The sequence below is a fragment of the Chlamydotis macqueenii genome, chromosome 15 (genome assembly GCF_036417535.1).
Source record: "Chlamydotis macqueenii isolate bChlMac1 chromosome 15, bChlMac1.mat, whole genome shotgun sequence".
Classification (NCBI taxonomy): Eukaryota; Metazoa; Chordata; class Aves; order Otidiformes; family Otididae; genus Chlamydotis; species Chlamydotis macqueenii.
The window spans coordinates 4553802-4576340 of record NC_141570.1 but is presented as its reverse complement, the minus strand read 5'-3'; the positions used below and the strand labels follow the sequence as shown (position 1 = coordinate 4576340).

Below are 22539 nucleotides of genomic sequence, written 5' to 3'. Positions count from 1 at the left end.
ATAAACAGTTTGTCATCTCTTGTCAAGTTACTTTGCATCAGACAATGACCTCAGCCAGTTGTCCTTGTGTGTTCTCTAGCCTGTGGCGAACAAAAGACATTTAATGGTTTTTTTCATTACGGACTAAACCTAGATGAATTTATTTACATTAGTCATAAGCTGAAAGCTTCATAGTCTGGTTCAGCTAACACACAACACGTTGTTTATGTCTGTGAACTCTTATGCTCTTAAATCCATGTTCAGGCATCCAAATAAATATGAATTTATCTTCTTAGGAACTGAGCACTGAACTTCCCGTGGAGGTCAATGATTAATTTACAATTGTTTCCTTCTGTTATTCAATTATTGAAAACGTTTTTATCTATATTATATTGCAAGTGTTTCTATAAAAGAACCAGGATCGTAACAATGCAGTAACTTTTATTTTGCAAAACTGGAGTCAAATTCATAGGATGAAATAAAATGAGCTGGATCGTTTAGCATATAAATTATTTCCTGCATCAGAAAACATTTTGGACCCCTTTTGTGACCCCTTAGAAGTGTTTGCTCAAGACATACTTGGTACTAACAAGCCTAGCACGTGTCTGATGCAGATAACTGAAGTGCAGTGGCCCTCAGAGGTAACTGTGTGTCCACAGTGATCTTGGCTCTGGCCAGCACTTCAGTATCTTCCTGCCACAGAGCATCATAAACACTGCTGCACATTTTAAGATCCAAATCAGAATTAAGAAGTGTCTAATACATCCATTAGGGTATTGTTTTTAGAAATACTGCTTTACCTTAATAGGGATCTTTTGGGTTAGTCAGTGTTCCCGTAAAGAAAAATCTGATTATCATTAACATTCAGAGAAGTGAGTCTCGAAGTGCTAATCCAATTTTTCATGAGATACTCTTGAAAGGATATGAAGAAAATGAAGCATTTTCCCATGGATTTTCCTTTTGTGGTTAGTCTCTTCCATATGCTAGACTTCTGCCTCAACAGCAGATTGTAGACTTAAACTAGAAGATCACAAAGATTAACTACCAGAAATCTATGTGAATGACTAATATAAACTCATACATGTCTATCTGGGGTTAAAGCAAAAGGCAGGGAGGGAAGAATAACATGCATTAGGTGTGTAGTATTAACTTTTTTGCCTGTTACACTGAGGAAATTGAGACTTTTGGCAATGCTGATTTGTAAATGTGTTCAGTTGTTTCTCTTAGGTCCATCTGTCTTTCTCCCTCCAACAACATTTAAACCTTGTGGCTAATTTCAGTGAGTATGGAAGAGTAAGAAGCCAAAGATATGAGGCTCCTAAGATTTCGTGAAAATTAATCAGCTGGGAAGAGGAAAGAAACAATTAATGTTTCTGCTGAAGGAAAGGCTGCAGAAAGGAGCATTAATGACTTTGAGCAAAGTGGGCGAAGGGGTGCAGTGAAGGCATTGGGAGTATCTCAGGGAACTGTGGGGATCGTGTGCCATTTCAAACAAGAAAATTCCGTTGTGAAACATAAAATGAGAGAAAGCCAGACTTGTGTTTTTGTAAAACATTTAAAACATTTCTTGGTATGTGCAGCTATGTCCTGCAAGGAGCCTCACCAGCACAGATAGGCAGAATTTTTTTTTTTTTTTTGATCCTTCACAATTGCTTTCCTTGGTTTTCATGGTGGCTGAGAAGTTAAGTGCAGCATGGTGTAGTGCACCTTTGCGAAGAACTCATTGGATCTAAGTTGCTTCAGGATTTATGTGGTAGGGAAAAAAGATACGAAAGGACTGTCATTCGTGGTCTCAGGTGGTAATTTTCTGTCTGTGTAGCAAAGTTAGGCAATCCTTTAGAAAAAAAATAGCGCAAACAGATCTGTTTGCTGATGAACTGTAGGTCAAATAAAATCTGACATCCAGTCAGAAGCAATGTGTCCTGGCTTGGAGTAACCTGCACCTGTTTTTCATTATGACATTAAAATTGGACTTCAACTGCAGGAGCTAATTGCAGTAAAGCTTTGTGAGTATGCGGATACGTGGTCCCGACTCGGGCATAATTGCTGTGCTCTTGTTGGATATTCCTGAGATCGCTACCGGATCAGCAGTTCTTTCTGTAATGCTTTGACTACCAGATATCGCAGAATGGATTTGGAAATTTTCCTCACTAGGACTGCAGAATTGCAAATGCGGTTGTAGCCGACCTACTGGCAGGGGTTTTTTTTATCATAGCTGGAGGGGAATGAGAAGCTGGACTAAAGTGAAGAGGAAACAAAATATGAAATTGCAGATGAGAAATTGACAACTGATGTCAGTAGAGCTGGAGGATACTCGGGCAGGGATCCAATAACAGAAGCACAGTGAATATAAAGTGAACAAAAACTCCTTTTTCCAGTACATCGATTGAAGACAGAACAGCAGTTGGATCAAAAATCAGTCAGGATGTCTTCCTTGAAGATCAAAATTGAGGGAGGATGGCATGTTCTTGACAGTCATTCCATTTTATACTCTTTCATTGCACACTAGGGAGCTGAAATTTTTAAGAGCTCTTGAGCTACATCATAAAAATCCTTTAAAAGTTTCACACACTTGTATTCATTTTACAGAAGACAGTTGCCATTATGTTGGATGTTTTTAGAGTTTTCTTGAGAGAATCTATCCAAGCAGTGGCTCGGTGACTCTGTCCTTGCTTTGACCTTGCATAGGCACAAGGCTTTTTCTGGGTGAGGGGGGTGCTGGTGGTGTTCCCACAGACCTAAGGCCGGATAAGCTACGCATGGCGGCACCAGTAAACGCTGCACGCTGTCGTTGAGAGAAAACGGCAAACGCAATCGCTTCCAGGATTGCCAACTTGATTGCTCTAATTAAATTAGATCAAGAAGAGAGGCAGAGAACAAGGTGCATGCAAGTCTCCTGCTGCCACTCTGTTTAGTTCTCTGCACAGTTAGGATGATGACGGGATAAAATAATTTGTGTGATGATAGCCAGAATGCTTCTCAACACCTCGCATTCTCCCCTGCAGCTCTCACTGATGTTTCTAGCAGGCTTGCCTTGGCCCTGACTCAGTGTTTTATTTCTTCAGCCCTAACCTTGCCACGTGAATTAGATCAAAAGTAAGTGGGGTTCTCCTGTTAACAGATTTCCTTTTCTGATTGCCAGAGCCAGGAGCGGTGGGACACCTGAGTTTCACTGAGATTCTGGACACGTCTCTCAAGGTTAGCTGGCAAGAACCTGTAGAGAAAAATGGCATAATTACAGGCAAGTATCAGACACTATCTCCTTTTTAATTTATTTTTTTTTTTAAGAGTGTGTATCATTGCAGTGAAAAGATGTTTGCGTAATAGAGCATTTAGGGAGAACTGGCTACTGCGAGCACTGGTTTCGTGGTCCCTCTTTTGGGTAATTGAAATGTCAGGTAGGGCACGTTACGGAAAGTACGGTCCAATTACAGGCAGCTCATGATTGTGGCCACAGAAAAGGCAGCCTGTATTAGAAATCAACTCCCCATGGAGTTCCTGGTCTTGTTAAGTCTTCCGTGACCTCCACCTGTGTTACTAAATTTCTGAAACTTGGTGCGATGGTGTTTGGCCTTTGCCTCAAAGGTGGGGGGGTTGCTGCTTGGAGTTTACAGCTGCAAAATCTGGATTAGCGTTGCTAAGACTTGCAATCAAGACCGAGCCTGAAATCGGCAGTATCCTTCATGTGTGATCGAGTGGTGTGGCTGTGGACTGCAGGGCAGAATTTGCATGTCATTACTTAATTTTGTATAAACTATCACAAGGGTTCAGAACTCCCTTGTTTCTCTTTGAGCTTGCCATTTGACAAGCTATTTATCTGTTTACTGTATGCCAGTGTACAACATCAGCAACTTCATTATTTTTCATAAAGTAAGCTATAAATAGTTGAGAAAAAAACTCTAGTTCTTATCAACAGAGGCAATATTGTTTTCAGACGGGAAACTATTACAGCTCCACAGGATGGACATTCCATTTTAAAAAGGCTTTCAAGGTTTCGAAGTGCAAGAAAGCTCCCAAATTTTAAATTGTTGGAGACAAATATCATAGTTGGGAAGGGAAAAGATCATTTCACATGGATCAAAATATTTTGGTTTAGGAGCATTGACACAGAAATGTTTAATTTTTTTTTTTTTGAATTATATTATATTTTGTAAAAATGAAATGCATTTTAGGAGTTTTAAAAAAAAAAGTCAGACTTTTTGGCCCCTGAACATCGGAATGTTACATCAGTCTTAATTTTCTGAAGCATTTTAACTTCGATAGGTCTAAGTTATTAGACCTTAGACCTTTGATAGGTCGAAGTATTTTGATAGGACTTGCACTTGTCAGTGTTTTATCTGTGTATATGTAACAAGGACCACTTGTACATGTGTTTTCTGTGCTGTTTATAGTACATGTGAAGTCCTTATGCAGATCATCATATGCCTTTATACCATAGTAAGCTTCCTGAAATATGTATTGATTGAAGTGGTTTGAGAACAGAAATTAATGACTTCTGAAAGCAGAGCAGTATTGATTCAGTGAAGATGGCCAAAGCCTTCAAGCCCGATTGCTTAAATTTAGGTACCTAAATCCACGTCTAGGTATCTAAGTAGACAATATAATACTCATCCTTGTTAAGCATAAGTTAGCAGCACTATAGAACCATAGAATAGAATAGTTTGGGTTGGAAGGGACCTTTAAAGCCCATCTAGCCAAACCCCCCTGCCAGGAGCAGGGACGTGTCCAACCAGATCAGGTTGCTAAGAGCCCTGTCCAACCTGGCCTTCAATGTTTCCAGAGATGGGGCATCCACCACCTCTCCGGGCAACCCGTTCCAGTGTTCTACCACCCTCAGTGTAAAAAATTTCTTCCTTGTGTCCAGTCTGAATCTACCTCCCTCTATTTTAAAACCATTACCCCTCGTCCTATCACAACAGGCCCTGCTGAAGAGTTAATTCACTATGCTTAGTGTTGCAGAATTGCTTTGCTAGAAACAAGCTGCTGCCTCCCAGAATGGATTGAAACTTGGTGGAGCACGATGACGGACCATGTTATATTTGGGGCAAATTGTTTCAGAAAGAATGAACTCAAGAAGCTCTGTTGTTTATTAAGAAACACGAGTGTAAGAATGCACCGCAAAGTTTATAAGGAAAAATAAATGTCCTTAACGATGCAAATTGCATTCTGGATAGATGAAAAGAATAGCAAAATTGTTCATGCCCCTGAGTACCTCGAAGGTTTATAGAGGGCTGCTTGGAGATCTGAGTGCTTAGGGAGGCAATTATTCATCATTTCTCATTGATATCTTTACTGGTCCTTCTTGTTCTGTGCACGAGCACCGGGAGGAGGAAAGCACGGAGGGTGGTGCCGGGCAGCCAGCCTGCTCTGGGAAATTGCCCATTACTCTTGCTGTAAATTTCGGTATCTTCCTCGTTCTCTCCGTAAACGTTGATTTATGAGGGCCTGGATGCAGACGGACAGTTTGTGATTGGATGTACTGCTCTCTTGTAGAGAATTTACTCCAGATCAACGGAAAATTATTTCTGAAACTCCTCTGGTCGTTAGTTTCTGTTAGGCAGCGTTTTGAGGAGTGGCAAAGCGTGCGGGGAAGCTCTGCGGCACCTCTCCTGTTCTCACTGACTCTGAAGCCAGAGGAAACGCTCTCGGCCCAGGCCGCTGACTCCCCCGTGCGTGTTTCTGGCAGTGGTGTCTGTAAAACAGAGCGCGCGTCTTTACCAACCACATGTCCTAAATTTGTGCCCATCTGTCAGTCATTGTGGCTTAAGTGCTATGTCGGGGTACAGTTGTTCCTTCCTTCAGAGTTTTTTCACCTAATTTTGTTATGCATGATTATATTTGGCTTTGTGTCTGCTCAGTATTTATGTATTTTTCAGTTTGTATTTTATCTGACTAGAATTTTGGAAGTGAAATATCCAACAGTAAATGCTGCCTCTTTGCTTGTTCCTCAGTTTGCATGTGAACTCAGGATATTTTTCCCAGTTGAACATCTTTTCACAGAGAGACTATCTGCCTAATGGGTGGGAAAGCTGGGTCTCATGCCTATAGTCACAAGGGAGAAAACATAACGTGTTCAAAGAATAATCATCAACATTTGATATATCTCCAAAGCTTATCTTGGTGGGAGAGAAGATATCTCAGTCGCTTAAGATTGCCTAGTGCGTGGTGGATGAAACTTTCTATTGTATGTAATAACAAATGGATAGAGGGAGCATTAAAAGTCCTCTGTTTATTTTCTTCTGGTTATTTATTGCTTCAAGCAACCTGATTTATTTTATTCTGAGGTGATGCTCCTTGATTCTCTCTGCCAGACCCTGTGTAGGGCTCAAAGCAGGCGTAGCAGGGTCGTCCCCAGCTCCTGGGCAGACACATGAGCCGCGGCATGGCCCTTGCCCATCTTCTGTTCCAGCCCGGCTGTACATGGATGTTCTGCTTGCTGGGAACACGGCTGCTAATTTTGTGTCCTCTGCTGGGAAGTGGGGAGAGGCACGTTTGCACCTTCCTTCAACTCTTTCTCCTTCTTCCACGTTGCTTTGCCTGGAGCAAACATAGCATCCATGGCTTTTGGAAGGAAAGGGTGTTTGTGATGGCCATTCTGTTTGCAGCTCCTTTGTGCCTTTTCACCGAGCATCAAATAGAGTGGATAGTCATCCTCCACCTTTCTGTTTGCTCTCCATTAATAAAGGCAATAAAGTCTTCAAGTTTTGTCAAAATCTTCACACAGAGTACGATCTTGCCTGTGCCGCCTAAACTCTCATCGCTGGTAAATGATTCTCACGCCTTTTCAGAGAGCATCAAAACACCACAGTGTCTCTGAGATATCAGTAAATCACTGACTTTATTAATTCCCAATCAGACACTTACTGAAAACGGGCTCCAGATGAGCATTCAGGAGTTTTTCCCCTTTCCCTAGGTAGTGCGGAGTCAGACAAAAGGTTGCAGTGTAGCTGGAGTGGTTGAGGTATCATCTCTCTTTATCACTGCTCCCTCACCTGAAATGTAATTAGTGACTCTGTGAGTACTCTGAACCCGTTTTCATGCAAAAATAGGCTAACAGGGGTCTCTGTCAGTGACGGCAGCTAGCACCAGACGAAGGGTAATGTCTCACACCTCTCAAACGCTCGCAGAAATATTTATCTCACCATGTTTTTTAGTTCATGAAATGATGTTTGCCTGTTGATCAATACCATAAGGTATTTTGCTACGGCAATTTGTGTATGTTAATCAGCTCATCGTGTTTCGGGTTTTGTTTTTCTTTTCTTTTCTTTTCTTTTTTTTTTTTTTTAAAAAAAGGGAAAAATCCTCAAGCCCCACAATGGGTCTGAATTCCTTATCTTAGATGATGGGAACAGGAACCCAGTAGGGAGTTTCTAGCCAGCTTGCCTCGTGCACGGTTCACTCAGTGGGGTTCCTTTCTGTTAGTCCTTTTCACTCACTTCCATTCCACCGGCATTCAAAAGCTATGTGTATTTTTTCCCCCCCTCCCTGAGTCGAATCACAAAGCAAGCTGCAATCAAGCAGACTTTTCAGACACGCTCTCTAGAGACTTGGCAGAGTAAGGTTCAAATGGGTACAAGCGAGAATAAAGTGGCACTGGGCAGGAGGAGGACAAGGAGATTTGGAGGTAAAATTGAGCAAATCAGACAGTAGAAAGTTTCAAAAGTTCTTGGAAGGCAAATGGTGATAAAAGTGCTAAAAAGGAAAGCCTGGTTATGATAGAAGAATAGTATGGAGGTCAGGGGGAGTGCAGTTTTGGACAATACATTGGCTACACTATGGTTTTGAAAGAAAGGGTAGTGATTCACCCTGCTGAAGGATTTGTGCGAGGAACAAGCAGTGGGGAGTAGAGGTTTTTCAGTTCCTAGAAGATTCCCACAATGTTCCTGCCTGATTGTTATTGTTGGATTTGTAATCTTTTCTAGACATACAGCAGTGAAGCTATTTCAGCCTGGAAAGGGACTAGCCCTACTAAGTCCATATAGATTTTTAATTAGATATTCTAGCTGTTGAGATGATGTTGTATTTTCCAGTATTTCTTCCTGTTCGCTTCGTAGAGTTCACAAAATGGAAGTCCACCCTCTGTGAGATTATCCCCAGGTTTCTTAGTCATTTCATAGCAAAGACTGTGCAGTCTTAGAAAGAGACAGACTGCTGGGACTCCATGTCCTCCCTCGTCTGTAATCTGAAGGGCAGATGATACCCCATGGAATACCTACGTCAATTGCTCATTGGAAATAGCAATATTAGAAAAATACTTGGGTGTTTTAGCCAGTGTTTACTTCAGCTTTTTTTTTTTTCCTGCTTATAAAAGGTGACCATAATGGAGCAGAGTAGGAAAGAAGTCATGCCACCATTGACCACAGGCAAGTCTTGCAGAGCAGGAATTTACCAGTTTCCGAGTTACTGTGTAACGATGCTTTAGAAGGAAAACTACACCCCACTACTGCTACAGCCCCCTGACCTCTGTGTGATTGTTTTTCAGGGTACCAGATCTCCTGGGAGGTGTATGGCAGGAATGAATCTCGTCTTGCCCGCGCGCTGCCCAACACAACGCTGGAGTACAAGATCACGGGGCTGTCGTCTCTCACCACCTACACAATCGAGGTGGCAGCTGTGACCGCAAAAGGGAGCGGATGGGTCACGTCCTCCACCATCTCTTCCGGTGTGCCCCCAGGTTGGTAAAACTCCTTGAAACAAATAAAAATGGACTGATTCTTCATTTTTCTATGTTCCAAAGATCTCAAATTACTTTATTTATAAAGCATTGGAATTCTTTACTACATAATTTAAATTTAATTTTTAGAACAGTTTAAAACTTTCACATGAACACAGTTGCAATTTGAAATTACCAGGAAGTTGAGGCTGTTTAGTAAAAATACAAATACAAAAAAAAAGTTGTAGGGATGACAAAAAGAATGGACAAAGTAATGAAGTGGATACAATACAGAATCTCTTGACACTTGCAAGGTAACATAAGAATGAAGCCTGAATCAATTACAGTTGTTGTGGGGCAAAAATAGAGTCTGCATGCTGTTTAAAAGGGAAAGGTTTTTCCATTTGTAAGTAGTGCAGCTTATGTCACCTATGAGAGGACGTTTGTGTAATGAAACTAAAGTCTTATTTACAAGATATGGGAGTTGTGACCTGAGAAAGATTTAGGAGGAGGTACTGCATTGTCTGAGTCACCGTTTGGGCACGTGTGAATTTGACCTTTTTGCATTTTGTTTTTTAAGTTCTGCACTTCCATTTATCTGGTATAGAAAGCAAACTAAAAAGGCAATTCTTACTTCAAATAAGCAGTTCCAGGTAATTTATAGGTTATACAAGCAGAATTTTCTGAAGTGGAGCAGTTAGTGTACATCACTGACAGTAATCCAGTTTTTCCTTTTTCCGGTATTTTTGAACTTTCCTGTATATCTTAAAGTATGCTTGCCTTTTTCTTCCCTAATCATAGGTAATTGTGACAAACTGTAGACCAAATCAATGCCATGCTCCCTGTTGTTAGCCAGATAACAGCATTATCCTGCTTGTTCAGGGTTAGTTTATCGATCATAGTTCCAAAAATGTGAGGTAAAAGTCAAGGAATATTGTATATTCGTGCATATGTGAAATGTATGCCAAAAAGCTGCCCATTTTTTGCCTGTTGCATTTGCACAAAGTACAACATAATGAATGATTACTGATTATAATACCAATTTCATTACTTACGAGTGCAGGTGCTACTGGGAATTTATTCTAAACAATCTATATTTAATCTCTTTGCTGGGCTTGCTTTTGTTGATAATTCAGATAATATTAAAAATGTAAATGCTGCTGTAAGCTTGACTGATGTGAGGCAAAGATCTGATTGGGGCTGCAGATTTTTCCCCATAGAAGGTCACCCTCTTTATTTGCAACAGAAATTTTAAAAAAATTCATCTCCTTTATTCAGGCCTCAGAAGTGCCCTCTAAAACCCGTCTATTATGGGTCAACATAAGAATCACAAAATCTTCCATGTACAGTACCCAAAAAATAGTCTTTTCTGTTTTAAATATATTAAAGTTGTATGTACTTTAAGAAGTAAGTAAAACTTATTGTCATTTAATTCTGGAGGAACAGGAGTACAGCGGAACTGGGTGACTTGGCGAGTGACTGGCAGATCTGGAGCTGGGAAGCGCCTTCCCCCCGAGCCACCGCGCTTTGTCAGTTATGCAGCTTCTCTGAAACACTAGCTGTAATTCTGTAGATGGGCTCTTTCTTCTCTCGTTTGATCTGTAAAAATGTGGTGCACGTTCAGAGCAGCAGAAATAGTAATGCTGTATGTAATACTCTGCCAAAAAGAAAAAAAAAAACAACCACCCCACAGCTATTTGCTCCATTATAATTGTTACCTGGGTATTTTATGTGTTGAAACACTGCATGTCTACCTGTGGTACTGGGCCATAGACAAAGAGCATTTCCACCGCTCATTTACATTTCTGTTTCTTCAGAACTTCCAGGTGCTCCGTCCAACCTGGTGATTTCCAACATCAGCCCTCGCTCTGCCACCCTTCAGTTCCGGCCAGGGTACGATGGCAAAACCTCCATCTCCAAGTGGATAGTTGAAGGCCAGGTATGTCCCTGACAAAAAACTCGTAATGAAGTTTCTGAGGGGTTGAAAAGGGTCTAAATAGTGAATTGCTGTTTGGATTACAGTTTTTATTTACCTTTGGATCAAAGCTCTTCAGTAAATGGCCTGGTGGTAGCTGTTTGGGGCATCCTGGGAAGGCTGGAATGCAAGGGAGCTCGAGAGGCTTAGCTGAGAAACATCTATGCGGTAGCCAGGGAGGAAAGGGTCATATGAATGCTGTCAATTCTGTTCAAAGGAACAAATGAAAAATATTCTAGAATAATATATATATATGACAGAATGCTTATCCTTTAAATGATTCACATGGATTTTTGTAAAGTAGCTTTGCTTATGTTCAGAAGATGACCAGATGCATCATAAGCAATACATGCAGCAGAACTTAAGTCCATCCATTTACTTAAAAAAGGGTTTGAAGCTTGTGTTTAGGTTCTGTTAGGTGCATTTTCAAACTAGATGCAAAACTGGAAGTGTTATCTGATAGAGTCGGAAGTACAGGAAGAATTACACTGAACAGTAAAAATACCATTATTCATAAGACTGAGTGTATTTGTTCTGTCTTGTAAGGGAATAGACTGAGGTTTTCTATCCAGGCCTCTAGATAAAAATAGGATGAATTCTCTTCTTCATCAGCTTTAAACAATATCCTTCTTTCTGCTGTCATTATGCCTTGGAGGAGTTATATATCCCTCGTTTGTTCTCCTGACAGATGAGCTTTGCTTCTTCCTTTCCACCCACGGATCTTTATAAATAATACAATCTGTTTTTAAGACCAAATGTTGGACTTCTTAAATCACCATCACCACTTAGACATGTTGATACAATCACTTCACTTAGCGATGAGATTGTTGTGAATGAGTTGGTACATTTTGTACCGTTTATATACACATTATTTCATATTACGGAATTAAACACTGAAATCCTATAATATGATGGCTTGGCACAATCTGAGAAGCATTTTTGTGCTGGAGCACCATGTAGATATATTGCTAGGAATTTGCTACTTCTGTGAGTTTCAGAACACCGCTGAAGAGAAATAAATTTGAGTGCTTCAAAACTGCAGTAATAATTACCATGTAGTTCATCTGCATCCTTGAAGAGCCCTGGAGACAGATAGTGGTTGAATGGTTCTTGGTGTGCAGGGATGGAAGGGAGGATCTTTCTTGTTCACAAACCTGCATCAACATCTGATGCATTGCTAGAAAAGTCAAGGGCTTAGTGGTTCTGATAGATCCTTGATCCAGGAATATTTGCTCCATTTGGGGAAGGAGCACAGCCAAAGTCTTTGCAGACTCTGGGCAGTTATTTTCACCACAGCTACCCTGCAGGTTTCTTCTGCATCATACCTCAATGTTAAGCTTTGACGCGAGAAATTTTGTTCCAAGTGGATTTAAAAAAAAAAAAAAAAAAATTATTGCTCATGTGATTAACAAAAATCTTTTCAGGTATGCAGAAAAATTGGTGACTCCTTAAGGATATAGGAAATCCTGTTTCCAGGATGACAGCTGAATATAATCCTTTGTTCACAGCCCCTTTCTGCCAGTGCTCGACTCAAACTCTCTCTTAAAGTGCAATTTCACAGCACCTTTAGCCAATCTAAACCAGAGCTCTCCTTGTCCTGCTCCCGTTCCATCTCCTCATCCCCTTCACTGTTACTTTAGAGTTTCTTACTCCTGCCTTCCACATGCACTGATTCTGGCTTGATGGTACCTGGAGCTGCTATGAGCCTTTATCCAGCCAAGAACAAATGAGTTTCAGACAGATTGACTCCCTGCACAGCCTTTGTGTGCAATCAGAAGAGCATCATTGCAAGGTGTGGGGGTTGAGAACATGGTAGTGAGGCTTGGTTTTGCCCACTGTGATTTTAAAACAGGTGGTATTGCCGAGTGATAGGATCACATTTAACTATAAAACACTAATCTATATGTTCTAGTGTACTTTTCAATTAATCAGTTGAATTAGAGAATAAAGGATCTGTCCAGGCAGGTACAGGGCCTACATCTCCATCCATTCGCAAATTTTTTGAACATCAGTCTTTCTGAAAGTTTGCAGCAGCATGCAGAGTAGCTGAAAACAGCTGATAGCTTGGGGGAAAAAAAATATGTTGGAGTTTACTAAGACCTTGTAGAGCATGATCTCGCCTGGAAGGAGGAGGACTAGGCCAGTGTCCCTACACAGGTCTGTTCCCTCTGGGCTGTAATTCTGTCGGTGGGTTCATGACAAAGCATGACCAACAAATACATGGTACTGTTGTGGATTTCATCTGTGTTCCCCCTCTGTTTGTACAACTGGGTGATGGCTTTGCCTTGGAAGTCCCTTTTAAAATAGAGGGAGAACATAAGGAAAAGATTTTTTATGGTGAGGGTGGTGGAACACTGGAACAGGTTGCCTGGAGAGGTGGTGGAGGCCCCATCCCTGGAAGCGTTCAAGGCCAGGTTGGACAGGGCTCTGAGCAACATTATCTGGTTGTAGATGTCCCTGCTTCTTGAACTGGATGGGCTTTAAAGATCCCTTCCAACCCAAACCATTCTATGATTCTGTTATATGTTGTGCCTTCTCTTCCATCTCTACTGGGAATATACCTTTTACTCTGAATAACAAGTGCTTACAGCCAGGCTATTTTATATTCACTCACACAAATGAGCTGCCATCAACATGTTTTTCTTCTTTGTTCCTTTATGTGGCACAAAGCTTCCTTGATAGGTGAGGTCTAGAAAACCTTCCAAGTATTCCACTTTGGCTGAGTGCCATTTTTGAAGCACGATACTTCATGAACAATTTGGATGAAAAACACAGCTGGGAATTCCAGTTGACGTGAAATTTTGTACATCTGGCCTTGGCTTCTGCTTTATGTGCTGGGGTATAAATTCACAGGAGCCACTGTGGAACTAATTCTCAATTATGTCAATGAACATGAGAGGAGAATCAGGTCTTTAGGATTTTAGTGTTGGTAGGTACTGAAATATCAAGCGTTAAAAATCCCATTTCTGTGTTTCTAGTGAAGCTACATTCTGTACTTCTGAAGGGATTTCTGAAAAATTGCTAAGGTGTTTCTCCTCCATTTTTCTATCTAGACTCCTGACTGGAGGAAACTAGATTTCCAAACAGAGAACTACAAAAAAAGTACTAATACCATTTTAAAAAGTACTTCTAACATTGTTTTTCCATTACATACAGTATAATCTAGAGAGAAGAGGGTCTAATGTAATATATGTTCTGCTGACACTTGTTCAGAAGGACCAGCAGTAACTGTCCTGTAGCATTGACACACACAGATAACAAGTTCATCCCCAAAGAATTTCAGTAAATCCTTCCAATCATCCTGTACTCTCAGATGCAGTTAGAGTATATATTATAGACATTTTTTTTCTGGCAATTTGCAGCCAAGAATGGCACTGACTCCCTGCTGTTGTTCACATGATTTCGTGTTTGCACTCTCTATCTGCTGCAATCCAGTTTCAGCTTATTTTTCTCATGTTGGATTTTTCCTGGGGTTTTGTCAAGAGAAGTACATAAACGATACCATCATGACTGTGCCTTGGTAGGCGCTGAGTCCACAGCATCGAGCTTTCCAGTGGCTGATTAGAGAAGCTGGGCTAGCTTCTGAGTTCGGTGTGTTTTTCTGGTGATTAATGTTGTGCAGACAGCAGCAGACCTGTGGAACGGCTGAAGGCCACTTACGAAGAGGTGTTGCAAGTCATGGAGCTGTGGGTAGATGGGCTAACGTAGAGAGGTTTTGCTTAAAGCTTTTCTGCTGGTCTTAGAGAGTTTTTGTATGAATATCATGGTGAGAAGTAACAGTAGTAAAACCTTTGAAGTATTATCACTCTATTCGCTTGTAAAACTGTGAGTTGGGAAAGACGTTGTAACTTTAACCGTGAATTTATCTGGTTTTGTGGGCTGAGCCAGTGACCCAGATAGGATTCATCCATTGTACGAGGTGATTCTCTTGGTGTCGTTTTTACTTTAGAGCTGATAAATAAAGTGTCTGAAACTCTGACAATTTTATGCCTTTGCCAATCTTTAAATCAAAAATGGCTGAATCGATTTAAGGATTTTGTAAGAAAAAAAATTGCACCCAGCCTGACATCCTGTGAACCGAATTTTTCCCAAAGTGATTTCAAATGTGTGAGTTATGGGCCTCTGTAATGAAAACTCTGATATATCTTGAACAACAGTAGAATACAGGATACTTCTATAATGTACAGAAACATTGTGTTTTCCTTTCCTGCAGTTAGTACTTCATAACTATTCAAAATTCTGGAAGCTTTGCTATCTTATACAAAATATCACAGTGAATTATTTTTTCATTCCAAATTTTAATTAATTTTGGTTTCTTTTGAGTCAAAATTCTGTGACTTTGCTCACATAGTGCATTCCATCAGAAAATGTTAAGTCATTTCATAAGATATGTAACATTTTTGTTTTTAGAAGTCGAGAAACTCTAATGCGTAGAGAAGTGAAGGGTTCTGACATCACTTCCAGTATTGTTTTATAATGTCTCATTTCTGTAATAATAAATGAATATGCCCTTTTATTGAATGTAATGCCTTGGAAACAGCTGAGAGATGGGAATGAATATGTGGTAACTTGTGATGGCTGATCGTTATCGAGAATCGTATCAAGTGTCTTGGTGGACATACGTGGTTTCATTATGGTAGTCCTGGGACCTTCTGAGGATTGTGACTCTATTGTACGGAGAACAGTTAAGATGCAGAGCGCATTTCTTAAGGAGTTTTTATGTTGACGGTAACACAAAAGCAGTTGATGTTCTCATCTGCCTCCTAAAACAATGCACACAGGAATGTGTGTGCTTCTGTCAACAAACATAATCCTTTTCTGAAGTTTGCCTACACTGTTATCCAAAAAACAGCTACAAGAAAGAAGTCTCTAAATTAACTTTATTTTATGCAGAGAGGCCCATAGTGGACTCTCTTGCCCCTCAAAGGACTCTTTTATCCTCACCACTGCCCGTAGTTCGTTTTGCCCTGTGGGAATCTCTTTGTACTCTGATTCTTGAAACCGATACACTTCCTCTGATCTGACATCAGAGTGTTTCAGCAAAAATAATTTCCTTTTCCTTCAAGAGCCTGAAACTTGGAATCTACTATAGATCTTGCAGAAGTTAAAAATATAGAACTCCATCACTGAAGGCTTTCTTCTGAGACTCATTTCTGAGATTATTGCTAAATAAATGAAACTTGTTTTGAGTGACATTGACCTAGAATTGCTTGGCTGCACAAGCCACAGGTCATGCAGAAGTCCCCAGGCTGTTCACCAAGCTACCCTGCTGCCGTTCTCCCTTCAATCCTCTTATTTTGGAAAAACTCCCCACCGAAGCAGTACTCTGTTAAAATACACTACTGATTTCAGTAGAAGATCTAACCCTTAGAGTTAGTTTCTCAAACACAGGAACTGGATCCTGAGAACATTACAAAGTATTATTCTAACTAAAGCAAGCTCCCGATATATTTTTCTTAAAATCTGTTGCTGAATCGCAGAACTTTGCCGGTGGTCAATTTTTTTTTTTTTTTTTTCTGTCTCTCTGTCACTACCTTTTGGCAGAAAATGAGTCCAAAAGCAGTTAATTGTGACTGTCTGTGCTGCTGCTTTGCACAGGGTCCCCAGCCTCCCAGTACAGGTAGTGGCCACCTGTTTACCAGCTGGCTCCTGAGCTTGGGAACAACCAGTGCACCAGGCTCGGTTGGCATCTGCCATTTCTTTGTGGGTAGCACCCATCATTCCTAGCAGGGAATCATCATTCACAACTGGAAAGCTGTCTCCTGGGATGGCTTTCCAGGGGCTTGCTGTAGTCCTGGGCACATAGAAGCTTTTGCTGCTTCTCAATCAGTAAAAGATGGTTAATATTTCCACTTTTGCAGCCAGCTGGTGATTGTCTAGCTGCAAAACAGGTGGGGGGGGTTGGACACCTCTCAAGCTTGAGTCAATGTCAATTGTTCACAGTTCTGTGGGCCTCTGGGTCTGAACCATGTGGTCCTTAATGTGTATTAATGACCTGCCTGCCGCTGCCCAGCAATTTAAACCTGTGGTCCTTTTTTTTTTTTTTTTTTTTTTTCATGCAAGAAATATTTTAAAAAGCTCTTACTGTTCTTAGAATACAAAAAGATGACTAATTCCCTACTGGAGATTATTTGCAGCCTCCAAAGCACTGTAGATTGTTGCTATACAATTACTGCAGCACTTTGAAGTGATGCTGTTAAGAGCAAGGAGTTTTGCAAAAATAAGCATTAACTATATACTTGCTACCATATTAATTAAAAACTCTTTTTATTAAAAGTGTTTTCTGTTTCCTTGACTGAAATGAACCCTCTGGTTTCAGTTTAGGGCTGTTCTGTTTTACCGTACAGACCTGTCTCACCTTGCTTTTTTTAAGCTTCTGCATCCATGGACCTTACTAAAATTTATGGAGCTCCGTTCTGACTGGGAATTTTAAAAGGCTCATAATCTTCACTGACATCTGTTTTATGCGTTTGGTGTGTGGCAGTGTCCTTGATAACCACCAAGACTGAAAGGCCTATCAAGACCTGTGCAACCACATCCCTCCGTGAGAGCAGTCCTCTGCTAGGAAGACCACAGAGGCCTCTTTTCACAGTGCAGTGCAGAACTTATTTCTTTGGCCTAATTTTCCTTGTGTCAGTTCTTCATGCACAAACATAAATATGCAGCACATCAAGTCCTGGGTGAGCGAAGAACTAAAACATCTATAAATAAATCAGGCTTCTTCTCCTGAAGGGGGGGGGGGTTGGGGGAAGAGTGAATGAAACCTAATTTTCTATTTGAAGTACTGGGGGTGTGCTCAATACTTTGGGCTACGTTGCCTATGGAGTGCTTTGACAGTGTCTCTGGCTGTAGCTGGTATACAGAACTCGTAAGGGATCCGTTTAAAAAAGATGAAAGGAAATAGCTCTTCACACAGTGGGTTGTGAGCTTCTGGAATTTGTTGCCACAGCAGTCTGTGGGAGTAGATAGTGTCAGTAGGTTAAAAAAGGATTAGGCATCTTCATGGATATGAAGTCTGTAAACAGGTTACTAAAGGGAATAGCTGCCTGTGCACCCTCTGGTATCCGTGATTGTGGATACAGCAGGGCTGGGCGAGGGAATTGGAGTTGAAACACCAGAGTAAATGAGCGCAGTGCTAGGGAGTTATACCAGGGAGTCTTGTCTAAGATGCCCGAGGTTTCAGCACTTGTGAATCTCCAAGGTGAATGCCTACTGGTGCTGCCATCTTCCAGGGTCCCAGGTCAGAGTCTGGCCTTTCTGTCATGCCTTGTTGACTTCCTTTTAAGTCCTGATTCATCTTCATTTTACCTCTGGAAAGTACACAAAGTAATGCTCTCAATTCTCATCACCATTTTGTCCCTTCTAACACTGGCATAGCTGAGGCACTGTGCTGGGCAACATCTTGCAAGTAATTACTACATAGGTTTGCACATGGAAAAGCCTGGTCTAAGTGCAGACCAGTACATGAGGTTTAAACACTTTTGTTCTTTGACTTTGTTCTTGTTTCTCTGTCTTCATTTCTGTGGCGTTTTCCCTCCATTGAGGTTTGCTTAGTATGCGTCAGTTTCTGCAAGTTACTATCACAGCTATTTTTCATTTTGTTATGTTACCACTTGATGGTTTTGTGTTGTGGCAGCGAGACTGAACAGGTATTAATGCTCTCATGGTATTTTTCTGGAATAGATCTTATCAGAGGATTCCAGCGAAGTCCCAACAGGTACAAGGAAACTTGGCTAACTGGGCTGTGTTGTTACTTTACAAATAACTAATGCCTTGACATATAAAAAGGAAAATGAACTCGATAGTATGTATTTAAAAGCATTTATCCTTCCGCTGCTGTGATGACACTCATTGCAAAAGAGATTTTATATATATAATTCTTTGTATATGTGTATAATCTGCTTTGTATTCCTTCTTACCTTCTCCATGTACAGGTTGGTGTAATGGGTGACGAAGAAGAGTGGGTGAGTCTTCATGAGGTGGAGAATGAACCTGATGCTCAGATGCTGGAGGTACCGAACCTTACTCCTTACACTCACTACAGGTAAGAACAGCAGGTAATTAGTTGTGGCATGAAAAAAAATGAGTAAATAGCAGCATGGAACAGCTTTCCTAATCAGAAACAGCTGGCTATGTTTTATAATCTGAACAAAAGGGAAAAGGTTTGCTGATTTCATAGTTTAGACTTAAAATTACCCATCTGATATTGTTAATTGTAATTTACACACAATACAGTTCATACCATTAAACAGGAAATCCAAGTGCACAGTGAAATGCTTTCATGAGCAACTGATACCCTGTGACTTCCCTCATCTAAAGGGTGCACCAGGGTAGCAGCAGTCAATGACAAATCAATTGTAGTTAAACTGATGCAAACTTGTAATTACATATTTACATCAGTTTAAACATCGTTTCATTGATTTAGCTTAATTTGGTAACATCAGTTAGATGAAGCCTTTGTTTATAAGAATTTAGCAAGTTAAGCTTAATAGATATATGCAATGCTTAAACTAATTGAAGTGAACCTACCTTATGGGTGCAGCCCAGTTAAATGAGATTGATTTTTAAATCAATTCAATTCAAGTGATACGTTGCTTTAGTATAGACAAGATTTGAGAATTCGAGGCACTTGGTCCTAATGAAAAATACTTTCATGAAATAGCTTGCTAATGTAAAGGCTGGCTGCAAGGAGTCATAGTGGCAAGTGCTAAATCAGCTCTCTAGAAACTTGTCCATTTTGCCCTGCTTAAAGGGCTTATTGGCTAGCCCAAGTGCTGTTGTGATCTAGTAGCAGGTGCAACAAAGTAAAGCTCATATAATTTACAACTCGCTCAGTGCTGGTACACTAATTTTCTTCCCTTAGAAGCCTAGGAACATATTGAATTTCTCACAAACTCTCCACTGAAGTGTTTTACACCTCATCCTCAAGAGCTAAACATTTTACTGAAAGCTCCTTGAACGTTTTTGAACTTGAGCAGAGATTTCTGGTGCAGAGGTTTAGGGAAATTATTTTCAGGTTGAGAAGATTTTGCTCTCCTCATAAAGGTGGATCCTTGAAGCTGAAAAGGCAGAGGTGAATCGTAAAGTGCAGGTCGTACCACGGTCAATGTTCAGTGTCCGTGCAAAGTAAGAAAGGCTTGCACACCTAACAGGTGTATGGAGAAATGTCTTCAGGATAAAAAGTAATGAGGAAGTATATGACAAATTTGAGGTGGTTGGGTTTTTTTTTTCCTATTGTTAAACTTTTTGTTTTGTTTTCTGCTATATCTAATTTGTCTCTTGTTCCCACTGAATTCTGGAGTGACCTCGTTTATGCTTAGATATTTCTCACTTCCAGTTCTCCTCTGATTTTTTTTCATCGTAATTTGTACACTGAAGCAGCTTCTCAAATTTTGCCTAGATTTTTTTTCTCTCATGCATGTACAGTTGTGGGCTTTTTTAATTTTATTTCAGTGTAGAGCAATTTTATATAATTTTTTGCAATGCAGAGAGTTGTTGCCAGATGGATTTGCGGTCCTCTGGTCAGCTTTGGTCATTGCCCACTGAGGAAATACATCATGAGAGCTAATTATCGGACCACATCTTTAGCGGCCAGCTTCTTCTCTGTATTTTGTGCCAATATTTGAGAGTGAAATCAAGGACAGTATTTGTTTAATGCATTTTCTAGGGACATCAGAGCAGACAAATAAACCCTGCTGTGTTGACTAGCTCACCCTTTTTCCAAGCTCAGTTGTTAGGTCCAAAATTTAAGTATTTAGTATAAATAGGTCATGTATTTATGTGCAAGTGCTGGATACCTCCAACTGCTTGTGGCAGGTGAGAGTATCTGAAATGTACAGGACTTCTTAATTATTTTGTACTTCCTGAAAAAAGATTTCTCTAAATCTTTTGTTACCCAGTAGGGATTTCTATTGTAGAAGAGATGGTTTTAAGCAGACAGGGTATTTTTTAAAGACGCATATCCATATTAAATAGCTTAATCTTTCTTGTGCAGGAAGGCTGAAAATGCAGCACAGGGATAAATCAGCTTCTTTCAACCAGTAATTGAGGGGAAATGTTATCACTAGTGTATTTTTTATATTGACAGGGAATGAGAATATCCAAAGTTTGATATTTTAATACCTTTTTGACTGTATTGTACAAGCATCGCAAGAGAAAATCACTTACTGCTAGCATAAGCTCATCAGGGTTGGTATAATTAACATAAATTTCTCACACAAATACCTAAGTTTCTAATAGACCCTAAGCTAATCTCATTTCATTTTTTTTAATACCTGAGAGGATCTGAAAGCCGTTACCATAAAGCATTCAGCAGTGAATACAAAGGGGACCTGCATGCAATGACCTTTGTGGAACATTTAGAAAGTCCTAATTTGTATTTCCCCATCTTTTTTTCCTCTTCTGGAAAGAAAAGTAAAATTCACTGAGCTGTTACAGCCTGTACTGCATCTTTCCTCCGTGCCAGGTTCCGGATGCGGCAGGTGAACGTGGTGGGCCCTGGCCCGCTCAGCCAGCCCTCCCGTGTCATCCAGACGCTGCAGGCTCCTCCAGATGTGGCCCCCGGGAGCGTCACCGTCCGCACGGCCAGTGAGACCAGCCTGTGGCTGCGATGGGTGGTGAGCCGGCCAGCAGGAACGGTGGGGGGCTTGGGATGCAGCTTTTCCCCAGGGAGTCAGGCCAGCACTCAAGAATGCTTTTTCCTTGCGTTCGGTGTAAAGGAGTAACAGCAAAATTATTTCCTTTTTCAGAATAGTCGGAAATCTGAGACTTACCTTAAGTGCCTTATTAATCACTTAAATTGCCTACTGCCACTACTTCTGCTGCTTCATCAGGGGAATATATGCCTGTGTGTAAAACTTGGGCTTTTGAGACTCTCTAGTTTCACAGTCTGGGTCAACATGTGGGACAGGAACACAATACTTGAGCCAATTTGCATTTTCCTGGGGCTCAGGTGCTTGCTCTGTACAGAATAGTCCCCAGAAGATGCACACCCACCATTGGCAATTGTCCTGCAGGTACTGAGCAGCTGTGGTTCAAAGGCAGCAGGGTTTGCATGTCACGCTCCTGTGGGAAGATTATATTTATGTGGAAGGGTGTGAAGTTAAGTGATAAAACGTAGAAAGAAATGATTAATTGCGAAGATGCAGTGATTGATGACATTGTTGTGCCCCTTTGACTGTCTCGGTTACCTGCAGAGTTCCCACATTGGGATTTACCCAGCAATTAACCTGCTCCAGAATGGTTTTTCTTCTCCCCTGTTAGACAGAATTTTCCACTGGGGTTACTGTGGTGTGAAGTTGATGAAGCACAGGTTTCCTTTTGCCCAAATGTTAGCTTTTCCATGCATAAACTCGTTATAGCTGGGAGTCAAAATCAGGCTAGAAACAAGGGAGTTTTTCTCCTGTCAGAAAGGAGTCATTCCAGTTTCTCCATGGAACACTGCACTTAATTCTGAACCTTGAGAGACCAAAGCATCAAACTTGAAGGTGTCACCTCAGTATCCATAGAAAAGCCATTGCAGATCATTTGATAGGACCCACAAAACTCACTCATGGCTTTATCGTGAGAATAACACACTCACAATGTACTATAGCCAGACCTACATATCTTCCCTCAAAATTAACTTAAGGTTGTTTTATGAAACTTTAAAACATTTTTAAGTTTGTATTTCCTTGCTGTGCTACCTGGAAGCCTGTTTTCCGTGATTCAAACTGTGCAGGGCTCAGGAGGAGCAACAGCCACAGCTAAAAATGACCCAGCGCACCTTTTTCATGCTTAACACCACCAGTATTTGAAAGTGTTTAATTTCTTTTTTTCAAGACCTGCAGATGAATCTGTGTCCCCCGGGAGCTGGGAATTCTTTCCTTCCTGCAAAATAAGGGTCACATTTTTAGCCCTGCTTGCCTGCAGGATACAGTCTTCTAAGCTGTGA

At 40.8% G+C, this 22539-nt stretch overlaps 1 protein-coding gene across 1 annotated transcript in view; it reads left to right on the top strand.

Annotated features, from left to right (window-relative positions):
* SDK1 (sidekick cell adhesion molecule 1) overlaps positions 1–22539 on the top strand; it is a 408452-nt gene that overhangs the window by 300268 nt on the left and 85645 nt on the right. The window contains exons 20-24 of the mRNA XM_086759378.1: positions 3122–3220; positions 8462–8653; positions 10450–10571; positions 18542–18651; positions 21073–21223. Coding sequence (XP_086615504.1) covers positions 3122–3220; positions 8462–8653; positions 10450–10571; positions 18542–18651; positions 21073–21223 — 674 coding nt within the window. The remainder of the gene's footprint in view (positions 1–3121; positions 3221–8461; positions 8654–10449; positions 10572–18541; positions 18652–21072; positions 21224–22539) is intronic.